Raw genomic sequence first — 25972 nt, 5'->3', positions numbered from 1 at the left:
ACCAACCAGATATGATGATGGTACTACAGACCCACCAGGTATGATGGTACTACAGACCAACCAGGTATGATGTTACTACAGACCCACCAGGTATGATGTTACTACAGACCCACCAGGTATGATGGTACTACAGACCAACCAGGTATGATGGTACTACAGACCCACCAGGTATGATGGTACTACAGACCAACCAGGTATGATGGTACTACAGACCCACCAGGTATGATGGTACTACAGACCAACCAGGTATGATGTTACTACAGACCCACCAGGTATGATGGTACTACAGACCCACCAGGTATGATGGTACTACAGACCCACCAGGTATGATGGTACTACAGACCCACCAGGTATGATGGTACTACAGACCAACCAGGTATGATGGTACTACAGACCCACCAGGTATGATGGTACTACAGACCCACCAGGTATGATGGTACTACAGACCCACCAGGTATGATGGTACTACAGACCAACCAGGTATGATGGTACTACAGACCAACCAGGTATGATGGTACTACAGACCCACCAGGTATGATGGTACTACAGACCAACCAGGTATGATGGTACTACAGACCCACCAGGTATGATGGTACTACAGACCCACCACCCATGAGGGAAAATAAAAGAACACATTTACTGGTAACGTCATTGAGCAGTTTGGATGCACTGATAGATTGATAGATAAAAGCTAAAATATTCTATACGTTTTTCTCTGTGATGTTCTATCATTGGTTGTTTCCATCATGAAACCCTATTCCTTACATAGCGCACTCCTTTTTGACCAGAACCCATGACTATAGTATTATTTGTAACCATGGGACTCTGGTCAAAAGTAGTGCCCTACATAGTGAAACAAGGTGTTATGGGATGTACCATTGTTCACATTGTCTAAAGGAAGAGCTTACGGTAGCATATGCAAGAATCAAAGACTAACATATCTATCAGGTTGATAAATAACTTGTTATTAAGTTGGAACCTCCCCACTACCCTGATAGAAAGCCTCTAGGATTATCTTAACTAACTTAACTGTAGGCCTACTTTACTGTATTTTAGAGAATTTTAAATCCGTAAAAGTTACATTCAGAAGTACATATTATTATTAGTGTGATATTTTGGATGGAATCATAGAAGTGGAAAAGGTACAGTGTTGTATTTCAACCACCCTCATGATTTTTATTCTTTCTATAAACCTATGTTGCTTGCTGATATAAATATGTTGATTTATTATGTTTAGGCTAGTAGCTGAAGCATTTGCCAGTTGTCCTCACTAACTACAGATTTAGGCAACTTATAGTTGTGTGTACTCGAGAGGAAGAAACGTTTTGTTTTTTACCATCCTCTTCTTTCTAACAAAAATAATAATTTAAAATAATAATATTCTGGTCATTTAACCTAAGGTCTTTTAATAATAAGGTTAATGACATTAAAGTTCATACATAAATCTCATCATTAACTCCAAAAAACATGACATAGTTGCCGTGGTTATTGCACATTGCATTTCCACGTAAGGTTGTGATATGTTTGTCATAGGTCGCAACACTCTGGCGACATCCCAAATGGTATCCTATGCCCTATGTAGTGCACTACTCTATATAGGGAAAGAGTTGTGCACTATACAGTTGAAGGTAAAGGGTGCCATTTGGGATACACACTCTGTCTGAGGTCTGTCAATGTATTTACCTCCATTCTCCTCACATTGGAAATATTTGTACCTTTTGGCAAAACATGGATATCTTCTGTCTCTTCTTCTGTGCATTGACTTTGTTGTCATATTCTGTACAGTGGAACGCTTTCATCCAAGTTCTTAATATGTATTTTTTCTTTTTAAATGCATGCTTTTTAAAGATAAATCCCTCCGTGCATTTTGTTGCTAGAATAAAAAGGAACACGGTTGAAATATACATCAGGATCAAAAATGTCCTCATACTTGGATAAATGATCTCTGTCCGTATGAGTTTCTAGTTTTGAGCCCCACACGTTTCTCCTCCCCGTCTTTCCTCCTAATTCTGCATAAGTACTGCAGTGTCTGTTTCAGCAGTAAACCGCTGCAGTGTCTGTTTCAGCAATACACAACATACGTAGAAAAGGGACTTGTCATGCCATGCAAATATCTCTTCCACTATTTCGCTATCTGTGTTCCCTTTTTCCTCTCATCTCACCTCTCCAATATCTCCTCATTCTTCTTCGTCTTTTTCAGCAGGTCAAGGTTAGGTTAATTAAACGTAGTTCCAGTGGGTTACATGCTGGTTTCGTAGGTCGGGGACATACTGGCGTCCCCGGGCATCAGGTGAATCTCTGGTGTAAACATGTGGTTCTCTGACTTGGGTTGCTGTCGACCTTTGCCCTCCCCACCTGCCCTTCCTCCCACCACCACCACCACATCCTGGGTGCAGTTCCCAGGCGGTGTCCCCCCTGCCGTTCCCGCCGCTTCCATCTGATTCTTCTCCTCGTTGGACGAACCTTGACCCCCGAGACCCTGGTCCGGGGAGTCCTCATCCCCTGGCGGGGTGTCCACCACCAGCCTCTCGAGGGACAGGGGGCTGGTCTCGTCTTCTGTGCCCAGGGTGACGGCCTTTGTGCTGGGGAGGCGCAGCGAGGTCTCCCTCTCTGGCGATTCATTCTCCAGGAAGCTGAAGCTGATGTCATGGGGAGAGGCGGTGCTGGGTGGTGTCGGGGGGGGCTCGTTGGGTGGGCCCTTGATGAAGTTGACCTTTAGCTCTTTGGTCCCCTTGACGACAGGGTTGATGCCGTCTCTCAGGGTGCTACGGATGTTCTCTACGTCGTCTCTCGGGAACTGTGTGCCGCCATCTTGGTTGTAGGGGACAAACTCATACATGCTGTCTTTGAGGGAGGCAGCGTCCTGGAGGCTTTGGGCATCGTTGACCCTCGATTCTGGGAGGAGGTCTAGAGATGGAGGGAACTTTCTTCCGTATCCAGAGCCCTCCCCGAACTCAGCCCTGCAGCTGGCGAAGCTGTCCATGCTCGACAGGCTGCGTACTGCTTCGCTTTCCTTCAGTAGGGGCTCTGTCCAGGAAGAGGGTGGGACTTCCTGCCTCTCCTGCTCCACTTCCTGTTGTGGCCGGGCCGGGGAGGGCGGGGACCCTGGGTGCTGTTGCCGCGAAGATACCGAGGTTGCCGTGGTGGCGGAGGTGCTCATAGTGCTCACAGAGCAGGAAGTGTTGAGGTTGGTAAAGGACTGAGACTTGGTCAGCTGGTTGAACATGATCTCCAGGTTCTGAGCGTTAAGAAGCTGAGAGGTACTGCCTCTGAATTCTGGGATACGGCCTCTATACTGAAAGCTACTGAGGGGCCTCAGCTCGGGGCTACCACTGGTGGTGATGGTGATGCGGTGGGTGGACCCCAGGAGGACGGACTCGGGGTATTTCTTATCCAACGACCTCAGGCTGATGTCGGAGGCGGTGTGTCTGGGCGTGCCGGCCCAGCTGGGAGACGGGTGGTTGTCCTCTCCTCCTTTCTCCACGACTACATCCATCAGCTCCATACTCCGGGCGAACGCGTCCTTCAGGTTCATGGAGACGATACTACCGTTCCTCTTGGCCCTCTCCAGAGCCTCCCGCCTCTTTATAGCCTTCTCCTGTCTCTTCTGCTCCTTGTAGAACTCAGAGAAATTGTTGACGATAATGGGGATGGGCAGAGCGATGACCAACACCCCGGCGATACAGCAGAGCCCCCCGACTATCTTACCCAGCAGAGTCTGAGGGTAGATGTCACCGTAACCCACCGTAGTCATAGTGATGGTGGCCCACCAGAAGGAGGCGGGGATGCTGGTAAACTTGGTGGCGTCTTCGTCCTTCTCGGCGAAGAAGACGAGGCTGGAGAAGATCATAATGCCCATGGCCAGGAAGAGGATGAGCAGGCCCAGCTCGTTGTAACTCCGCCTCAGGGTGAAGCCTAGATTACATTACATTACATTAGAAAAAACTTGAATGTCCTCAATGAGGCAAATGCCAGTGTTTCTTCATCCTGGGTCTGTGGACCTAAACTTACATTTTTTTCCCCCTTGCACTACACACCTGATGCCACGAATCAACTCAGCTGCGTAGTGCTAGGGGAAAAAACAGAAACGTGCACCACTTTGGGTCCCCCAAGGACCAGGATTAAGATACACCGGGATTAACAACATGCACACAGACCTAGAGACTGCAGCCCTGTGGAATGCCTGGCCAGCTTCAGAATCCTCAATATTCTCATGATCCGGAATATCTGCACCACACGCCGGACGTTCTGGAACTGTAGAACGCTCTTGTTGGATTCCGTCAGGAAGATGGTGACGTAATAAGGGAGGATGGCCAGCAGGTCAATGACGTTCAGGGGACCTTTTAAGACAGAGGGACAGAAAGAGAGGGAGAGCAACTTTTTACTTTTTGTCTTTCTTTAATGAAACATTCTCATTTCATTAAAACCTCACCACCCTCCCTTAAAACAAAACACCCAAAAATATATTTGTACTGCAGTACTGCCTACATGTACCATACTCACCTTGCCCTCTACCACACAATACTAAACAACACCACACATCACAATTACCAAAATCTCACCACTTCTACAACCGTATATCCAACACATCTCCCCCAGTCGTACAGACAGCCCCCCCATCACACCATGTCTCCTGAAACATCTTCCCCGGCTATACAGACAGCCCCCCAACACACCATATCTCCTGAAACATCTTCCCCAGCTATACAGACAGCCCCCCAACACACCATATCTCCTGAAACATCTTCCCCAGCTATGCAGACAGCCCCCCAACACACCATATCTCCTGAAACATCTTCCCCAGCTATACAGACAGCCCCCCCCAACACACCATATCTCCTGAAACATCTTCCCCAGCTATACAGACAGACCCCCCCAACACACCATATCTTCTGAAACATCTTCCCCAGCTATACAGACAGCCCCCCCAACACACCATATCTCCTGAAACATCTTCCCCAGCTATACAGACAGCCCCCCAACACACCATATCTCCTGAAACATCTTCCCCAGCTATACAGACAGCCCCCCCATCACACCACATCTCCTGAAACATCTTCCCCAGCTATACAGACAGCCCCCCCAACACACCATATCTCCTGAAACATCTCCGCACTTTTTATAATTTAATAGAACTCAAGTTCCCCCCTAAGGCACGCAGAGAGCATCCCATTAACCAATAGTAAAGGGTCTGTTATCCCCCCACCTTTGACCCTGTTCCTCCTTGTTAGCCAACTGAGCTAACAGAAAAGTCAACAACATACAGTTGTCTTTCTCCTTATTAGAACACCTGTACCCCATTATAAACATCCCAGCAGTAAAAACCTCCCCAACCTCTCACACAGACATTCCAACAGTAAAACCCCCCCCCCCCAACCTCTCACACAGACATCCCAGCAGTAACCCCCCCCCCCAACCTCTCACACAGACATTACAACAGTAAAACCACCCCCAACCTCTCACACAGACATTACAACAGTAAAACCCTCCCCCAACCTCTCACACAGACATTACAACAGTAAAACCCACCCCCAACCTCTCACACAGACATTCCAACAGTAAAACCCCACCCAACCTCTCACACAGACATCCCAACAGTAAAACCCTCCCCCAACCTCTCACACAGACATTACAACAGTAAAACCCACCCCCACCCTCTCACACAGACATTCCAACAGTAAAACCCACCCACAACCTCTCACACAGACATTCCAACAGTAAAACCCACCCCCAACCTCTCACACAGACATCCCAACAGTAAAACCCTCCCCCAACCTCTCACACAGACATTCCAACAGTAAACCCCCCCCCCCAACCTCTCACACAGACATTCCAACAGTAAACCCCCCTCCCCCAACATCTCACACAGACATTCCAACAGTAAACCCCCCCCCCAACCTCTCACACAGACATTCCAACAGTAAACCCCCCCCCCAACCTCTCACACAGACATCCCAACAGTAAACCCCCCCCAACCTCTCACACAGACATTACAACAGTAACCCCCCCCCCCCACCCCCAACCTCTCACACAGACATCCCAACAGTAAAACCCACCCCCAACCTCTCACACAGACATCCCAACAGTAACCCCCCCCAACCTCTCACACAGACATTACAACAGTAAAACCTCCCCAACCTCTCACACAGACATTACAACAGTAAAACCCATCCCCAACATCTCACACAGACATCCCAACAGTAACCCCCCCCCCCAACCTCTCACACAGACATTCCAACAGTAACCCCCCCCCCAACCTCTCACACAGACATCCCAGCAGTAAAAACCTCCCCCAACCTCCCCCATCTCTCACACAGACATTCCAACAGTAAAACCCTCCCCCAACCTCTCACACAGACATCCCAACAGTAAAACCCACCCCCAACCTCTCACACAGACATTACAACAGTAAAACCCACCCCCAACCTCTCACACAGACATTACAACAGTAAAACCCTCCCCCAACCTCTCACACAGATGTTCCAACAGTAAAACCCACCCCCAACCTCTCACACAGACATCCCAACAGTAAAAACCACCCCCAACCTCTCACCCACCCCCAACCTCTCACACAGACATTACAACAGTAAAACCTCCCCAACCTCTCACACAGACATTACAACAGTAAAACCTCCCCAACATCTCACACAGACATCCCAACAGTAAAACCCACCCCCAACCTCTCACACAGACATTACAACAGTAAAACCTCCCCAACCTCTCACACAGACATCCCAACAGTAAAAACCACCCCCAACATCTCACACAGACATCCCAACAGTAACCCCCCCCCCCAACCTCTCACACAGACATTCCAACAGTAAAACCCACCCCCAACCTCTCACACAGACATCCCAACAGTAAAACCCACCCCCAACCTCTCACACTGACATTCCAACAGTAAAAACCTCCCCCAACCTCTCACACAGACATTCCAACAGTAAAACCCACCACCAACGTCTCACACAGACATCCCAGCAGTAAAACCCACCCCCAACCTCTCACACAGACATCCCAACAGTAAAACCCTCCCCCAACATCTCACACAGACATTACAACAGTAAAACCACCCCCAACCTCTCACACAGACATTCCAACAGTAAAAACCACCCCCCAACCTCTCATACAGACATTACAACAGTAAAACCCACCCCCAACCTCTCACACAGACATTACAACAGTAAAACCCTCCCCCAACCTCTCACACAGACATTCCAACAGTAACCCCCCCCCCCCAACCTCTCACACAGACATTCCAACAGTAAAACCCACCCCCAACCTCTCACACAGACATCCCAACAGTACCCCCCCCAACCTCTCACACAGACATCCCAACAGTAAACCCCCCCCAACCTCTCACACAGACATCCCAACAGTAAACCCCCCCCAACCTCTCACACAGACATTCCAACAGTAAAACCCTCCCCCAACTTCTCACACAGACATTACAACAGTAAAACCTCCCCAACCTCTCACACAGACATCCCAACAGTAAAACCCTCCCCCAACCTCTCACACAGACATTCCAACAGTAAAACCCTCCCCCCAACTCTCACACAGACATCCCAACAGTAACCCCCCCCCCCCCCCAACCTCTCACACAGACATCCCAACAGTAAAAACCTCCCCCAACCTCTCACACAGACGTTCCAACAGTAAAAACCACCCCCAACCTCTCACACAGACATCCCAACAGTAAAAACCACCCCTCAACCAGCTGTCCCGGGTCGACCCGTGCCAACCAGCTGTCCCGGGTCGACCCGTGCCAACCAGCTGTTAGTGGCCAGGGCTCCATGTAGAACCCTCCACTGGAGGTCACCTGACCTCTTTGGTACTGGGAGTTGTAGAGCCCCCTCCATCTAAATCCCACCATACTCTCTGCCCCACATACCCCCTGGCACTGATGTGCCTTCACTTCTGTTAGGCTCCTAATGTTCCTTACCTTAATGCAGATGTTGTAGAGAGCTTTACCTCCCACCACCTCAAACTCCCCCAGGCTCGGCGGGTTAAATTCTAACAAGTCCTGAGCACACATAGGATCACACATTTCTTCCCTATGCAACTCAGCATAAAACTCCACAGTTCGCTCCCGCATCTCCTCCACCACAGAGGTCACCCGCCCTTCAGACAGCCAAAGGCAATACATACCCTTGGCTTCACGGCTCGGTCTTTCCAAAACAAAGAAGAAGGAGCTGGGAGCATCCATCTCCTTGAGCATGGAGAACCTGGCTCTTACAAGTGCTCCCTTTGCTTTAACCTGGAAAAAACTGCCCAGGCCCCTACGAAAATTAAACTAAATTAGCCTGGAGGCCTACTTTGCCTTTCCCCACCATCTCTACCTCCATCTCACTAATACTACGCTCTAGTTCCCCAAATACTCTCCTAGGATGAGAGAGCTGTATACTGTTGACAGAAAAGCCGAATTTGGACTTTCCCCACATCCCACCATTGACTCAGAAGTTGCATCATGTAAGAGCTTCACATTAAACATCCAATAGGATGCCTGCCGGGGCCCTGGTGAAATGGACAGCCGAGCCATGGTTATGTGGTGATCCGAAAACCCCACCAGGAGAATGGTAGCGCCCAACAGCCTATTGCTCCGATTCCTGGACATGTAAAACCGACCAAGTCGGGCTGCACTCACCCTAGCCCCAAAGACCTTCACCCATGTATACCGTCTTGTGTCAGGATGTCTAGTTCTCCAAACATCCACTAGGTCGAACTGATTAATGATGTCCCCTAGAAGATAAAGGAGAGCCGCACACTCTAGGAGCTCAGATGCAAAAATATTTAATTACCAACGTTTCGACAGGCAAGCTGTCTTCATCAGGGTACAATCACAGACACTGCGGGATGACTCGTTTATATATAGTGTCAAGACACACAGGTGTCTGTAATCATGGCCAGGAGTGGCCTAATATCATTGGTTAATTACTCATATTAAAACGGCATAGAATGAGCAACATACAATTAATACAAATGGATAGCATACGATCATAGACACACTAAAGACCACACAAGCCTACAAACAACCACAATGGCAAAGTCACAACAATCACAACAATCACAAGAATGGCTTCAGATCAAAGTCCACATTAAGACCGAAGGGAGCAAGGGTCTTTAAGTTAAATATCCAAGCAGCCTCTCGTCTTAACAATAAATTATCAAGGTCACCCCCTCTCCTAGGGAGGGTGACATGTTCGATGCCAATATAACGCAAAGATGAAATCGAGTGGCCTGCCTCCATAAAGTGGGCCGCAACTGGGTAGGTCAAGTTTTTGCACCTAATGGTGCTACGATGCTCTGAGATACGTACTTTTAATTCACGCTTTGTTTTACCCACATAATTTTTACCACGAGGACAAGTTATGAGATAAATAACTGCCTTAGTGGAGCACGTAATAACACCTTTGATTGGGATCGATGTCCCTGTTTGTGGATGTTTGAAGGATCTGCATTTATAAGTGCCATTGCATTGGGCACAGCCATTACACTTATAATTACCATCCAATAGGGGCGCAAATAGACGTTGTTCAGGAATATCTTGGGGGGTTAAATCAGAGTGTACCAATTGATCTCGGAGATTTACCCCACCAGGAGAATGGTAGCGCCCAACAGCCTATTGCTCCGATTCCTGGACATGTAAAACCGACCAAGTCGGGCTGCACTCACCCTAGCCCCAAAGACCTTCACCCATGTATACCGTCTTGTGTCAGGATGTCTAGTTCTCCAAACATCCATTAGGTCGAACTGATTAATGATGTCCCCTAACACTCCCACTGACCCTGAATGAGGCTCTTCCCCATTTCTGTCTTTCGTAAAATCCGTTGTACAGTTCCAGTCCCCGCCGACCACCAGCGTCTCCTCAGGCGCTACCTGTGAGAGTTCCTGTCTAAGACATCCAAATAGAATGCCCCTCTCTCTCCCGGTGTTGCGCATACACAGTTATAAGGACAAAACCCATGTTGTTAATTTCTGCTTTTACTACAAGCAGCCTAACCCCTACACACCTCCTTTGAGGAGCACATTTTTGCAGACAGACCCGGTACAAAAAGGACTGCCAACCCTGCACTAACATTTGTTCCATGGCTCAACACACTTGCCCCTTTCCACCAGAGCCCCCAATCGACTTCATTCACCACATCACTATGCATCACTATGCATCACTATGCATCTCTATGCATCACTATGCATCACTATGCATCACTATGCATCACTATGCATCACTATGCGTCACTATGCGTCACTATGCATCACTATGCGTCACTATGCATCCCTATGCATCACTATGCGTCACTATGCGTCACTATGAGTCTCCTGCAGAAACAACACCTGTACTTTTTTTTGTTTTACATATTCACCCAACACACTCCTCTTTCCCGCATCTCTGGCGCCATTTATATTGAGCGATCCTACCCGAAGAGTCTCCATAAGAAGTGGGAGAAAAGCCAGCAAAGAAAGAGACCAATAGCAAAGCCCCAAAAAGCCCCAGTGCCAGAAGAAAACTATACATCTTAAACAATGTCTGAAGATAGACCCTTACGCTCTGTTGTGACCCACTTCCTCAACCTAAACCGTTTCCTTGGTGAGAGGACACCATGCCCCTCATTTTTCATAGCATGTTGTACTGATCTTACAAACTTTCTCTCGGATCAGAAAAAAAGCCTCAAGATGAACCTTTTCCCCCTTGGTCTCATTCAGGAACCTTGTCAGTTCCCTCACCGTGTACGTTGACCCCTCTGCTTGACTGGCTGGCAGCTCCGGACCCATTGAGGAGGACTCCTCATCATCCTCTTCCTCAAACTGACTTTCCTCCTCCTCATCTCCATCTCCCATCTTGACCACCTTCCCTTCCTGTCTGGTCAGGGCCTCCCACCCAGCACCAGGCAAAGGTTCCTTGGTGCCTTTTACCACCCCAGCCTCTCCCCTCCCTACTCCTTTCTTCTCCCCCTTTTTCCTCCTCCGCTTGACACCCTCCTCCTCCTCCCCTGGTCTCTTACCCTTCCCCACTGTACTCTCCTCATCCACCATCTATAGCCTGACTAGACCCAGTATCATCTACACCACCATCTATAGCCTGACTAGACCCAGCCTCATATACACCACCATCTATAACCTGACTAGACCCAGCCTCATCTATACCACCATCTATAACCTGACTAGACCCAGCCTCATCTACATCACCATCTAAAACCTGACTAGACCCAGCCTCATGTATACCACCATCTATAACCTGACTAGACCCAGCCTCATCTACAACACCATCTATAACCTGACTAGACCCAGCCTCATCTACACCACCATCTATAACCTGACTAGACCCAGCCTCATCTACACCACCATCTATAGCATGACTAGACCCAGCCTCATCTACACCACCATCTATAACCTGACTAGACCCAGCCTCTTCTACACCACCATCTATAACATGACTAGACCCAGCCTCATCTACAACACCATCTATAACCTGACTAGACCCAGTATCATCTACAACAACATCTATAACCTGACTAGACCCAGCCTCATCTACAACACCATCTATAACATGACTAGACCCAGCCACATCTACACCACCATCTATAACCTGACTAGACCCAGCCTCATCTACACTACCATCTATAACCTGACTAGACCCAGCCACATCTACACCACCATCTATAACATGACTAGACCAATTCTTATCTACACCACCATCTATAACATGACTTGGCCGAGTCTCAGCCTGCGTCTCATGGCCCCCTGCACGTTGACCTCAATTTCCCCCACTGGCGCTTGGACCCTCACCTTGTCTACGGCCTTTATGTGGGCACGCAAATCTCTTACGCCCCAAATCCCCACACTCAAAACACCTTAGACTATCTGTGCTGGCAAACCCTGCGTAGAGCCCCTCCCCAGGCCTCATTTTAAAATGCTCATTTAACTGTTGTTCATTATTATTCAGAAACATGAACACTTGCCTCCGGAACGAATAAAACATGTTTAACGCCATCAGCCTGAAAACCTGCCGACACGAAAACCTCTAGCAGACTTACCAAAACCACTCAGCTCTTTCCTGATTTGATCATCCGTAATAAACAGAGGCAAATTTGCAACTACCACCCTGGTCGAATGAGTTGAAAGAGGAGAAATTGGCACCAACACACCCCTTACAAATATTCCACTAGCAATGAGCCTACCCACCAACTTAGCTCTTTTCATGAACACAACCACAGCTTTGTTCATTCTGGAAGCGTTATGTATGAATTCAGCTCCTACCTGTTCACCGACCGCGAGCAGAACCTCCTCCACCTTAACTCCATTCTCACACCTGAATTCATGCCGTAACGACACCGTCTCCTAGGCTGAGAAGCCATCGCGCACACTACACCTTCCAAACACCAGGAAACTAAAACTCTGTCCTCTTCACACCCTAAATTTGAAAAAACAAACAAACAGTGGGTACCACTAAAATAACAGTGCATTAACCCTCCACCATAGAAAATAAAAATTGAAAGAAAAGACCAAGGAGACCAAGGAGAATAAGTTAGGACACCAAACACTCAAACTCCCAAAAACTCCCAGCATGCACTGAAAGAGAGAGAGAGAAAGATGGAGAGAGGGAGGTGGAGAGAGAGAGGAGAGGGAGAGAAAGATGGAGAGAGAGGGGAGAGAGAAAGAAAGAGAGAGAGAGAAAGATGGAGAGAGGGAGGGAGGTGGAGAGAGAAAGAGAGAGAGAGGAGAGATGAAGACGGAGAGAGAGGGGGAGAGATAAAGAAAGAGAGAGAGAGAGAAAGAGAGAGAGAGAGAGAGGAGAGAGAGATAAAGACGGAGAGAGAGGGGGAGAGATAAATAAGGAGGGAGAGAGAGAAAGAAAGATGGAGAGAGGGAGAGAGAGAGTGAGAGAGAGAGAGAGAGACAGAGGGAGAGAGAGAGAGAGACAGAGGGAGAGAGAGAAAGATGGAGAGAGGGAGGGAGAGAGGGAGAGAGGGAGAGAGAGAGTGAGAGAGTGAGAGAGAGAGACAGAGGGAGAGAGAAAGAAGCAATAGTTTTTCTTAAATGTTTTTTAACAAGACGTTGTACAAGTGTCAGCAACATTTATTTATTGTGCCTTTTATTTTAGCAGGAAATATAATTGAGAACATTCTCTTTTACAATAATGAACTGACATCAACCAGCTGAATTGCAACTAAATTAGGCCTTTCACTAAAACGCAAACATAATATATGATTAATGAAATGGGTTAAATAAAACCAAATATATGATCAATGAAATCAAATCATCATCATCCACCCTGCAGTGGATCAGAGTTTAGTTGAAAGGCAGGTCTGGCCTCGTCTGGCCTATATGAACTGGTCGCAGATCAGTTTTGTACTATCAAACATGATAATGAGTTGACAAGCCCAAATAGATCTGGAACCAGGCTAGTGTATATATCTACCTTTGAAGAACTTCCATTTGTTGGGTGAGGAGAGGAAGCGGAGGAGGTACTCCATGGTAAACCAGGCGATGCAGATGGCTTCTACATGGGCCAGCTGGGGGTTGTCGTTGGCCTGGCCGAACTCATCTAGCACCTGGAGCTCTGGTAGAGTGTTGAGGGACAAGGCGATAGTGGAGAGAATGATGAACAGGATAGATAGGATGGCCAGGATCTGGAGGAAGGGGAGAGAGAGGGACAGAGAGAGGGGGGAAGGGGAGAGAGAGGGACAGAGAGAGGGGGGGAAGGGGAGAGAGAGGGACAGAGAGAGGGGGGGAAGGGGAGAGAGAGGGACAGAGAGAGGGGGGGAAGGGGAGAGAGAGGGACAGAGAGAGGGGGGGAAGGGGAGAGAGAGCGACAGAGAGAGGGGGGGAAGGGGAGAGAGAGGGAGGGGGAGAGAGGGAGGGCATGGGGAGAGAGAGAGAGGGAGGGCAGGGAGAGAGAGAGAGGGAGGGCAGGGAGGGCGAGAGAAAGAGAGTGGGAGGAGAGAGAGAGGAAGGGAGAGCGAGGGAGAGGGAGGGCAGGAAGGGAGAGAGGAGAGAGAGAGGGAGGGAGAGCGAGAGAGAGCGAGAGAGAGAGGAAGGGAGGGAGGGCAGGGGGAGAGAGACATTCAATACAAACCCTCCAACCCAAAAAGGCCTGTGTTGTTGATGGTATCCTCAATGAAATTATAAAATATACAGACAACAAATTCCAATTGGCTATACTACAACTCTATAACATCATCCTCAGCTCTGGCATCTTCCCCAATATTTGGAACCAAGGACTGATCACCCCAATACACAAAAGTGGAGACAAATTTGACTCCAATAACTAGCGTGGGATATGCGTCAATTGGGAAAATCCTCTGCATTATCATTAACAGCAGACTCGTACATTTCATCAGTGAAAACAATGTACTGAGCAAATGTCAAATTGCCTTTTTACTGAATTACAGTATGACAGACCACGTATTAAAAAATGTGCAAAAAACACACATTTCTTTACACGGGGCCGTGGGGTGAGACAGGGATGCAGCTTAAGCCCCACCCTCTTCAACATATATATAAACAAATTGGCGAGGGCACTAGAACAGTCTGCAGCACCCGGCCTCACCCTACTAGAATCTGAAGTCAAATGTCTGGTGCTTCTGTCACCAACCAAGGAGGGCCTACAGAGGCACCTAGATCTTCTGCACAGATTCTGTCAGACCTGGGCCCTGACAGACCTGGGCCCTGACAGTGAATCTCAGTGAAACAAAAAGGTCCAGTTGCCAAGACCATGAAAACAAATTCCATCTTGACACCGTTGACATAGAGCAGGTATTCCCAAACTGGGGTATGCCGTCGGAGGTACGCCAAATACAAATGTGATTCACATTAAAACATTTTTTTATATTTTCCAAGAGGCCTATACATTTGGGTGAGTTTTTTTTCCTCGCCTGGGTAGCCTCATTTCACTGACAAAAAATAAAATAATCTAGTGTTCAGCATCTAGTGTTCAGCAAAAATGACAACACAATGTCAAATACAGGTAGCCTAGTCAAATAATTAACATCCAATCACATTAACCCATTACTCTCTCGCAGGAATTCCACTAACGGTCCGTATGTAGCCAAACGTAGCTGCTGCTCATGTTAATATCTGTACTGATGGCGCAAAAGCCACGACAGGGAGACATAACGGAGTGCTGACGCGCATGCAAGCAGTTGCTCCCGACGCCACTTGGGTAGAACTGCAGCATCCACCGAGAGGCTCTTGCTGCCAAAGGAATGCCTGACAGCTTGAAAGACGTTTTGAACAATGCAGTGAAAATGGTTAACTTTATTACAGCAAGGCCCCTGAACTCTCGTGTATTTTCTGCACTATGCAATGATATGGGCAGCGATCATGTAAGGCTTTTACAACATACAGCAGTGCTCTGGTTATCAAGGGGCAAAGTATTGGCATGTTTTTTAAAAAATTGAGCGACGAGCTTAAAGTTTTCTTTACTGACCATCATTTTCACTTGTTTGACCGCTGGCATGATGACGAGTTCCTCTATCTGGGTGATGTTTTTTTCTCGCTTGAATAATCTGAATCTAGGACTACAGAGACTCTCTGCAACTACATTCAATGTGCGGGACAGAATTACAGCGATGATTAAGAAGTTAGAGCTCTTCTTTGTCTGCGTTAACAAGGACAACAAACAGGTCTTTCCATCATATGATTTTTTGTGTGCAAATGAACTCAAGCTTACGGACAACGTCAAATGTGATATAGCGAAGTAACTGAGTGTCACGATCTTTCAAGATCGAACCCAGAAGCAGACCAGGACAAGGAGCGTAGGAAGAAGGTGAGTATTTATTTACAATGAAATGTGAAAAAATAGATCTATCCAGATGGCGTAGCGGGCAGCGGTGGTGAATAGATGAGAAGAAATAGGTGAATCCAATGTAGTAGTAGAATCCTCTGTCAACCAGGCGGGAATGGAGTGAATGATCCAGGTGAGTAACTGAAGGCAAAACAAACGGAGGTAAGTTCAAGGCAAGCAATACGTAAATGAAAACAACAAAACAAATACTATCCAACTGGAGTCTGGTACTCAGGCACAACATACTGTTCATGGCTAACGATCCGGCAGGGAATGGAAGTCAGGTCAGAGCTTATGAAGGGTAGAGATGATGATCAGGACAGGTGTGCAGATTACTGATTGGAAAACAGGTGCGGGTGAACATCAATCTCCCAATGAGCTAATTCGCCCGGCAACCAGACAGGGTGCGTTCCAGGACACCTGAAACACACTCCAGGACAGACACACAGGCAACCCCAGACTCAGGAAGCGGGATTCGTGACACTGAGTGAGTTGGGTGCACAATTACGCAGGTACTTTCCCCGAAACGGATGACACAAGCTACTGGATTCGTTATTCCTTTCATGGCCCTGCCTCCAGTCCACTTACCGATATCTGAACAAGAGAGTCTCATCGAAATTGGCTGATCAGGTCAGCTGACTCTGTTCTCTGGCAACCTGGTTGCTAACACATAGCTGTGAAGGGTTGATTAAGGCACCCTCTGATTCAGAGGGGTTGGGTTAAATGCAAGAAGACACATTTCAGTTGAAGGCATTCTGTTGTACAACTGACTAGGTATCCCCCTTTCCCTTTCCCTGTGCCACTGAACACTAGGGTCAGGCTCAGTGGTGTAAAGTACTTAAGTAAAAACATATGTTACTTTTTACATTTTTTTGACAACTTGTGCTTCAAATCAAATCAAAGTTTATTTCAAATCAAATCAAATCACCACACTTTTTTACTCCATATATTTTCCCTGATACCGAATAGTACTCAATACATTTTGAATGCTTAGCAGGACAGAAAAATTGTCCAATTCGAAACACTTATCAAGAGAACATCCCTGGTCATCCCTTCTGCATCGGATCTGGTGGACTCAGTAAACAGAAATGTTTTTAAATGATGTCTGAGTGTTGGAGTGTGGCTATCCGTAAAAAATAAAAATAAAATAAAATTGGGCCGTTTTAATATAATATAAGGAATTTTAAATTATTCATACTTTTAGTTTTGATATTTAAAACCAAATACTTTTAGACTTCTACTCAAGTTGTATTTTACTGGGTGACTTTCACTTTTACTTAAGTCATTTTTTATTAAGATATCTTTACTTTTACTCAAGTATGAAAATTGGGTACTTTGGTAACCTACCTCATCAGTAAAAGGTTACGAAGGAGAAACAGCAGCATGCAATATCATGCAATAAAATGCAAATTAATTACTTAAAAATCATACAATGAGATTTTCTGGATTTTTGTTTTAGATTCCGTCTCTCACAGTTGAAGTGTACCTATGATAAAAATTACAGACCTCTACATGCTATGTAAGTAGGAAAACCTGCAAAATCGTCAGTGTATCAAATACTTGTTCTCCCCACTGTATGTGAGAATGCTATTAAGTGACTACAGTTCAGCGTTCAACACCATAGTGCCCTCAAAGCTCATCACCAAGCTAAGGACACTGGGACTAAATACCTTCCTCTGCAACCGGATTCTAGACTTCCTGACATGGCGCCCCCAGGTGGTAAGGGTAGGTAACAACACATCCGCCACACTATTCCTCAACACTGGAGCTCCCCAGGGGTGCGTGCTCAGCCCACCTCCTGTACTCCCTGTCCACTCATGACTGCACAGGACAGGCACGACTCCAACACCATCATTAAGTTTGCCGTCGATACAGCAGTGGCAGGCCTGATCACCAACAACTACGAGACGACATATATTGAAGAAGTGACGACATCTCAAAATGGAAAGAAAAAAAAAGGTACTATTGCCGCTTTTAAGGGAGTATGCGATCACGCTCGTTCGGTTCCTGACATGGCTGAACTGAAGCATGCTGACGCCTTTTGTTTAGTACTCAGTACTAGCTCAGTACTAGCTCAGTACTAGCTCAGTACTAGTTCAGTACTAGTTCAGTACTATCTCGCTAGTACTAGCTCAGTACTAGCTCAGTACTAGCTCAGTACTAGCTCAGTACTAGTTCAGCCATGTCAGGAGTATCTCCTCTTCAACGTAATATTAATGTTCTTGCCAAGACAAGGTCACCTAATGAAAAAGATGTCACATCTTTTCAATTTGCGACACATAACAGATGTCAAACAATAGCTATGGAACATACTCCTATCAAATCTCTAAATAAAAATTCAGAAAGTATTCAGACCCCTTGACTTTTTGTTACGTAACAGCCTTCTTCTAAAACTGATTAAATAATTGTTTTCCCTCATCAATCTACACACAATACCCCATAATGACAAAGTGAAAACAGGCTTTTTGACATTTTTAGCATAAAAAAAACCCGAAAAAAGTATTCAGACACTTCGCTTTGAGACTTGAAATTGAGCTCAAGTGCATCCTGTTTCCATTGATCATCCTTGAGATGTGCATGTCAGAGCAAACACCAAACCATGAGGTCGAAGGAATTGTCCGTGGAGCTCCGGGACATGATTGTGTTGAGGCACAGATCTGGGGAAGGCTACCAAAAATTTCTGCAGCATTGAAGGCCCCCAAGAACACAGTGGCCTCCATCATTCTTAAATGGAAGAAGTTTGGAACCACCAAGACTCTTCCTAGAGCTGGCCGCCTGGCCAAACTGAACAATCGGAGGAGAAGTGCCTTGGTCAGAGAGGTGACAAAGAACCCGATGGTCACTCTGATAGAGCTCCAGAGTTCCTCTGTGGAGATGGGAGTACCTTCCAGAAGGATAACCATCTCTGCAGCACTCCACCAATCCGGCCTTTATGGTAGAGTGGCCAGACTGAAGCCACTATTCAGTAAAATGCACAACAGCCCACTTGAAGTTTGCCCGAAAAGCACCTAAAGACTCAGACCATGAGAAACAAGATTCTCTGGTCTGATGAAACCAAGATTGAATTCTTTGGCCTGAGTGCCAAGCGTCACTTCTGTAGGAAAGCTGGCACCATCCCTACGGTGAAGCATGGTGGTGGCAGCATCATGCTGTGGGGATGTTTTTCAGCGGCAGGAACTGGGAAACTAGTCAGGATCAAGGGAAAGATGAAAGGAGCAAAGTACAGAGAGATCCTTGATGAAGATCTGCCCCAGAGTGCTCAGGACATCAGACTGGGGCAAGGGTTTACTTTCCAACAGGACAACGACCCGAAGCAGACAGCCAAGAGAATACAGGTGTGGCTTCGGGACAAGTCTCTGAATGTCCTTGAGTGGCCCAGCCAGAGCCCGAAATTTTTAACCGATCAAACATCTCTGGAGAGACCTAAAAATAGCTGTGCAGCAACGCTCCCCATCCAACCTGACAGAGCTTGAGAGGATCTGCAGAGACGAATGGGTGAAACTCCCCAAATGCAGGTGTGCCAAGCTTGTAGCGTCATACCCAAGAAGACTCAAGGCTGTAATCGCTGCCAAAGGTGCTTCAACAAAGTACTGAGTAAAGGGTCTGAATACTTATGTAAATGGCTTATTTCATTTGAAAAAAAAAACTGTTTTGGCATTGTCATTATGGAGTATTGTGTGTCGATTGATGAGGGAAAAAAGCAATTTAATTAATTTTAGAATACATTTGTCAAGGGGTCTGAAAGCATGACAGAAAAGAGAAGCTCTTCCTCTATCTAACATATATCTCAATCCAAAGGAAAAGAGAAGCTCTTCCTCTATCTAACACATATCTCAATCCAAAGGAAAAGATAATCTCTCGCTCTCTCTGCATCCCTCCTCTTTCTCTTTCTCTCTCTCTACCTGCCTGCCTCCTCTTTCTCTATCTGCCTCCCTCTCTCTCTATCTGCATCCCTCCTCTTTCTCTATCTGCCTCCCTCTTTCTCTCTCTGCATCCCTCCTCTTTCTCTCTCTCTATCTGCATCCCTCCTCTTTCTCTATCTCTCTCTCTCTCTGCCTGCCTCCTCTTTCTCTATCTGCCTCCCTCCTCTTTCTCTCTCTGCATCCCTCCTCTTTCTCTCTCTATCTGCCTGCCTTCTTTCTCTCTCTGCCTCCCTCATATTTCTCTCTCTGCCTCCCTCCTCATCTTTCTCTGTCTCCTACTCTTCCTCTCTCTGACTCCTATTCTTCCCCCTCTTGTTCTCTCTCTGCCTGCCTCTCCTTCCCTCTCTCTCTCTCTCTGCCTCCCTCCTCCTCCTTCACTCTCTCTCTGCCTCCATCCTCTCTCTCTCGCTCTCTCTCTCTGCCTCCCTCCTATTTCTCTCTCTCTCTGCATCCCTCCTCTTTCTTTCTCTCTCTGCCTGCCTCCTCTTTCTCTCTCTCTCTGCCTCCCTCCTCTTTATCTCTCTCTCCCTCCTCTTTCTCTCTCTCTCTCTGCCTCCCTCCTCTTTCTCTCTCTCTCTGCCTCCCTCCTCTTTCTCTCTCTCTCTGCCTCCCTCCTCTTTCTCTCTCTCTCTGCCTCCCTCCTCTTTCTCTCTCTCTGCCTCTCTTTTGCTGGATAACATTTACAGCAGGAATATTTAGTCATTGAGAGATGTAACACTTTGCTTGAAGAGGTCCTCTTGTAGAGCCATACGAGGTAATCTTGGTTTTTGTAGAGCCATGCAAGGTAATCTTGGTTTTTGTAGAGCCATGCAAGGTAATCTTGGTTTTTGTAGAGCCATACAAGGTAATCTTGGTGTTTGTAGAGCCATGGAAGGTCATCTTGGTGTTTGTAGAGCCATGCAAGGTCATCTTGGTGTTTGTAGAGCCATACAAGGTAATCTTGGTGTTTGTAGACTCATACAAGGTCATCTTGGTGTTTGTAGAGCCATACAAGGTCATCTTGGTGTTTGTAGAGCCATACAAGGTCATCTTGGTGTTTGTAGAGCCATGCAAGGTCATCTTGGTGTTTGTAGAGCCATGGAAGGTCATCTTGGTTTTTGTAGAGCCATACAAGGTCATCTTGGTGTTTGTAGAGCCATACAAGGTCATCTTGGTGTTTGTAGAGCCATGCAAGGTCATCTTGGTGTTTGTAGAGCCATGGAAGGTCATCTTGGTTTTTGTAGAGCCATACAAGGTCATCTTGGTGTTTGTAGAGCCATACAAGGTCATCTTGGTTTTTGAATCAGCATGTCAATGGAAGCCAACAACAGTTCAGGTTGTTTGCAGCCTATTGTTCTGTCCCATGAAATGCTCCTCTGAATCTTAAAGAACTGTAAAGAGGCTTGTTCAAGGCAGACAGAGATCCCTGGACTTACACTAGCTTGGTCTCTAGGTTACGCTAGCTTGGTCTCTAGGTTACGCTGGCTTGGTCTCTAGGTTACGCTAGCTTGGTCTCTAGGTTACGCTGGCTTGGTCTCTAGGTTACGCTAGCTTGGTCTCTAGGTTACGCTGGCTTGGTCTCTAGGTTACGCTAGCTTGGTCTCTAGGTTACGCTGGCTTGGTCTCTAGGTTACGCTAGCTTGGTCTCTAGGTTACGCTGGCTTGGTCTCTAGGTTACGCTAGCTTGGTCTCTAGGTTATGCTAGCTTGGTCTCTAGGTTATGCTAGCTTGGTCTCTAGGTTACACTAGCTTGGTCTCTAGGTTACGCTAGCTTGGTCTCTAGGTTACGCTAGCTAGGTCTCTAGGTTACGCTAGCTTGGTCTCTAGGTTACGCTAGCTTGGTCTCTAGGTTACACTAGCTTGGTCTCTAGGTTACCCAAGCTTGGTCTCTAGGTTACCCAAGCTTGGTCTCTAGGTTACCCAAGCTTGGTCTCTAGGTTACCCAAGCTTGGTCTCTAGGTTACCCAAGCTTGGTCTCTAGGTTACGCTAGCTTGGTCTCTAGGTTACCCAAGCTTGGTCTCTAGGTTACGCTAGCTTGGTCTCTAGGTTACCCAAGCTTGGTCTCTAGGTTACGCTAGCTTGGTCTCTAGGTTACCCAAGCTTGGTCTCTAGGTTACGCTAGCTTGGTCTCTAGGTTACACTAGCCTCCTGTCTCAGCCTCCAGTATTTATGCTGCAGTAGTTTGTGTCAGGGGGCTAGGGTCAGTTGGTTATACCTGGAGTACTTCTCCTGTCTTATCCAGTGTCCTGTGTGAATTTAAGTATGCTTTCTCTAATTCTCTCGTTCTCTCTTTCTTTCTCTCTCTCTGAGAACCTGAGCCCTAGGACCATACGTCAGGACTACCGGGCATGACGACTCCTTGCTGTCCCCAGTCCGCCTGGCCTTGCTGCTATTCCAGTTTCAACTGTTCTGCCTGCGGTTACGGAACCCCTACCTGTCCCAGACCTGCTGTTTTCAACTCTTAATGATCGGCTATGAAAAGCCAACTGAGATTTATTCCTGATTATTATTTGACCATGCTTGTCATTTATGAACATTTTGAAAATCTTGTCTCTCTCTAATTTTCTCCTTCTCTCTTTCTTTCTCTCGGAGGACCTGAGCCCTGGGACCATACGTCGGGACTGCCGGGCGTGGTGGCTCCTTGCTGTCCCCAGTCCGCCTGGCCTTGCTGCTGTTCTGGTTTCAGCTGTTCTGCCTGCGGTTATGGAACCGCCACCTGTCCCAGACCTGTTGTTTTTCAACTCTTAATGATCGGCTATGAAAAGCCAACTGAAAATTGTTCATGATTATTATTTGACCATGCTTGTCACTTATGAACATTTTTGAACATCTTGGCATAGTTCTGTTATAATCTCCACCCGGCACAGCCAGAAGAGGACTGGCCACCCCTCATAGCCTGGTTCCTCTCTAGGTTTCTTCCTAGGTTTTGGCCTTTCTAGGGAGTTTTTCCTAGCCACCGTGCTTCTACACCTGCATTCTAGCTGTTTGGGGCTTTAGGCTGGGTCTCTGTACAGCACTTCGAGATATTAGCTGATGTACGAAGGGCTATATAAAATAAACTTGATTGACTAGCTTGGTGTTGGTGAAATAGCGACTGTAACCCTCTCAAATAGAGAACTATGGCCTGTGTGCTGACCCAGTCTATTTCAAGCTTCAACTTATATTCAGACAATATTTGTTTGGTTTTGTGAATGTTATTTTTATGGAGAGTATAGAGAGTGTAACGTAGGGTGGCATGAGATATTTATGGACTACATTCATTACTGCAACGTGGAAACAGTTGAATGAACACGCCAGCGCAAGAAAATGCAACTGCAGAGCCCCGTGGCTGCACGTGGTGCGCCATTATGGTCTGGAAGGTTCCGACTCAGCGATGTGTCCAGATTCTAACGCCGCTACTGGGGGAGAAAAGAGCGAATAGAAGGATGTGAGGTAATAATGTCAGAAATTACAGTGAGGCGTCTTCAGTGTTCTCACATAGCTGTGTGTGCGTCCTCGGACACAGCTCAGTTCCAGAGAGAGAGAGAGAGACATTTAGATACTTTGCGAGTCACTGCATGTGAAGAACGACAAAACACTTGTCGATGGATGTTTGTAATATCTCCAACATCCCTCAGTTTCACTAGCTTATTTACGAAGGAGCTGAACTAGTGGATGAGTCGACAAACGCTGTCGTCGTGTTTAGGCCACGTCCTGCATAATGTACACACTTCACTCTAAAATGCCAAATGGCACCCTATTCTTTATATAGGGCACTACTGTTGACCAGTGCCCCTGAGAGATAAAGTCAGGCACCTCACTCTTTCTAATCGTTTTGTATTCACAAGTTTATTTTCAGGTCTCTGTAGCAACCTGGACTCAGGGGTAGACGTAAAGTAGTACACGTAAATCATAGACACTCCATTTAGTATGATATGATACGTTTCATATGGTATATAAATTAATGTGTGGATGTCCATCATCCATTTTGTATGCTATGTTAGAAATTGCAAGTCTTACAATATGTTATGAACTTGCAAAAATATATGATATATTACAAATTCCAATTTGTTCTGGCTAACGTTAGCTAGATGGCTAATGCTAACATTAGCTACCCTACGAGTTAGAGTTAGGGGTTAAGGTTATGTGTAACAGTATAACTTTAAACCGTCCCCTCGCCCCGACACGGGCGCGAACCAGGGACCCTCTGCACACATCGACAACAGTCACCCACGAAGCAGCGTTACCCATCGCTCCACAAAAGCCACGGCCCTTGCAAAGCAAGGGGCAACCCTACTTAAAGTCTCAGAGCAAGTGACGTAACTGATTGAAATGCTACTAGCGCGTACCCGCTAACTAGCTAGCCATTTCACATCCGTTACACTCACCCCCCTTTCAACCTCCTCCTTTTCCGCAGCAACCAGTGATCCGGGTCAACAGCATCAATATAACAGTATAACTTTAAACCGTCCCCTCGCCCCGACACGGGCGCGAACCAGGGACCCTCTGCACACATCGACAACGGTCGCCCACGAAGCACGGTCGTTACCCATCGCTCCACAAAAGCCGCGGCCCTTGCAAAGCAAGGGGCAACCCTACTTAAAGTCTCAGAGCAAGTGACGTAACTGATTGAAATGCTACTAGCGCGTACCCGCTAACTAGCTAGCCATTTCACATCCGTTACATATGGTTAGGAGTTAGGTTAAAAAGTTCAGTTTAGGGTTAGGGGAAGGGTTAGCCAACATGCTAAGTAGTTGCAAAGTTGCTAATTAGCTAAAATTGTCCGTGATGAGACTCTAACACATTAGACGTTCGGGTTATACGTTGGATTTGCTGCATAAATATAATTGAAACGTGTGTCTCATTAGGGTAAGAGGTGAAATAAGTTTAGCCAGTTATAATTGTAAAGGCTTAGCAGCTAAGAAAAGACGATCAGTATTTACCTGACTAAAAGAGAATGAATATAATATCTATTGTTTACAGGAAACTCATTCAATTTTAGATAAAGCTTTGTGGAAAAGGGACTTAGGGGGCGAAATGTCTCCCATGGGCAAAGAAATTCAAAAGTTTTTTTATTTTATTTATTTTTTTATTTAACCAGGTAGGCAAATTGAGAACACGTTCTCATTTACAATTGCGACCTGGCCAAGATAAAGCAAAGCAGTTCGACACATACAACAACACATAGTTACACATGGAGTAAAAACAAACATATAGTCAATAATACAGTGAAAAAAAAATAAGTCTATATACAATGTGAGCAAGTGAGGTGAGATAAGGGAGGTGAAGGCAAACAGATATATGTATAAATAAATAAAAATATAAAAAGGCCATGGAGGCGAAGTGAGTACAACACAGCAAGTAAAATAAAAACTAAAAAAACACTGGAATGGTTGGTTTGCATTGGAAGAAAGTGCAAAGTAGAGACAGAAATAATGGGGTGCAAAGGAGCAAAATAAATTAATAAATAAATACAGTAGGTAAAGAGGTAGTTGTTTGGTCTAAATTGTAGATGGGTTATGTACAGGTGCAGTAATCTATGAGCTGCTCTGACAGCTGGTGCTTAAAGCTAGTGAGGGAGATAGGTGTTTCCAGTTTCAGAGATTTTTGTAGTTCGTTCCAGTCATTGGCAGCAGAGAACTGGAAGGAGAGGCGTCCAAAGGAAGAATTGGTTTTGGGGGTGACTAGAGAGATATACCTGCTGGAGCGCGTGCTACAGGTAGGTGCTGCTATGGTGACCAGCGAGCTGAGATAAGGGGGGACTTTACCTAGCAGGGTCTTGTAGATGACCTGGAACCAGTGGGTTTGGCGACGAGTATGAAGCGAGGGCCAGCCAACGAGAGTGTACAGGTCGCAGTGGTGGGTAGTATATGGGGCTTTGGTGACAAAACGGATGGCACTGTGATAGACTGCATCCAATTTATTGAGTAGGGTTTTGGAGGCTATTTTGTAAATGACATCACCGAAGTCGAGGATTGGTAGGATGGTCAGTTTTACAAGGGTATGTTTGGCAGCATGAGTAAAGGATGCTTTGTTGCGGAATAGGAAGCCAATTCTAGATTTGACTTTGGATTGGAGATGTTTGATGTGGGTCTGGAAGGAGAGTTTACAGTCTAACCAGACACCTAGGTATTTGTAGTTGTCCACATATTCTAAGTCAGAGCCGTCCAAAGTAGTGATGTTGGACAGGCGGGCAGGAGCAGGCAGCGATCGGTTGAAGAGCATGCATTTGGTTTTACTTGTATTTAAGAGCAGTTGGAGGCCACGGAAGGAGAGTTGTATGGCATTGAAGCTCGCCTGGAGGGT

The 25972-nt window shown here is 46.5% G+C and overlaps 1 protein-coding gene across 1 annotated transcript in view; it reads right to left on the bottom strand.

The window, feature by feature from the left end:
• Window positions 1-533: 533 nt before the first annotated feature.
• LOC129823258 (potassium voltage-gated channel subfamily B member 2-like) overlaps window positions 534-25972 on the bottom strand; it is a 362380-nt gene continuing 336941 nt past the window's right edge. The window contains exons 3-5 of the mRNA XM_055882176.1: window positions 13418-13628; window positions 4158-4340; window positions 534-3915 (exon numbers count right to left, since the gene is read on the bottom strand). Coding sequence (XP_055738151.1) covers window positions 2240-3915; window positions 4158-4340; window positions 13418-13628 — 2070 coding nt within the window. The 3' untranslated portion in view covers window positions 534-2239. The remainder of the gene's footprint in view (window positions 3916-4157; window positions 4341-13417; window positions 13629-25972) is intronic.

The sequence above is a fragment of the Salvelinus fontinalis genome, chromosome 25 (assembly GCF_029448725.1).
Source record: "Salvelinus fontinalis isolate EN_2023a chromosome 25, ASM2944872v1, whole genome shotgun sequence".
Lineage (NCBI taxonomy): Eukaryota > Metazoa > Chordata > Actinopteri > Salmoniformes > Salmonidae > Salvelinus > Salvelinus fontinalis.
Note: the sequence above shows the minus strand (reverse complement) of the source record. Positions and strands in the feature narration are given on the sequence as shown.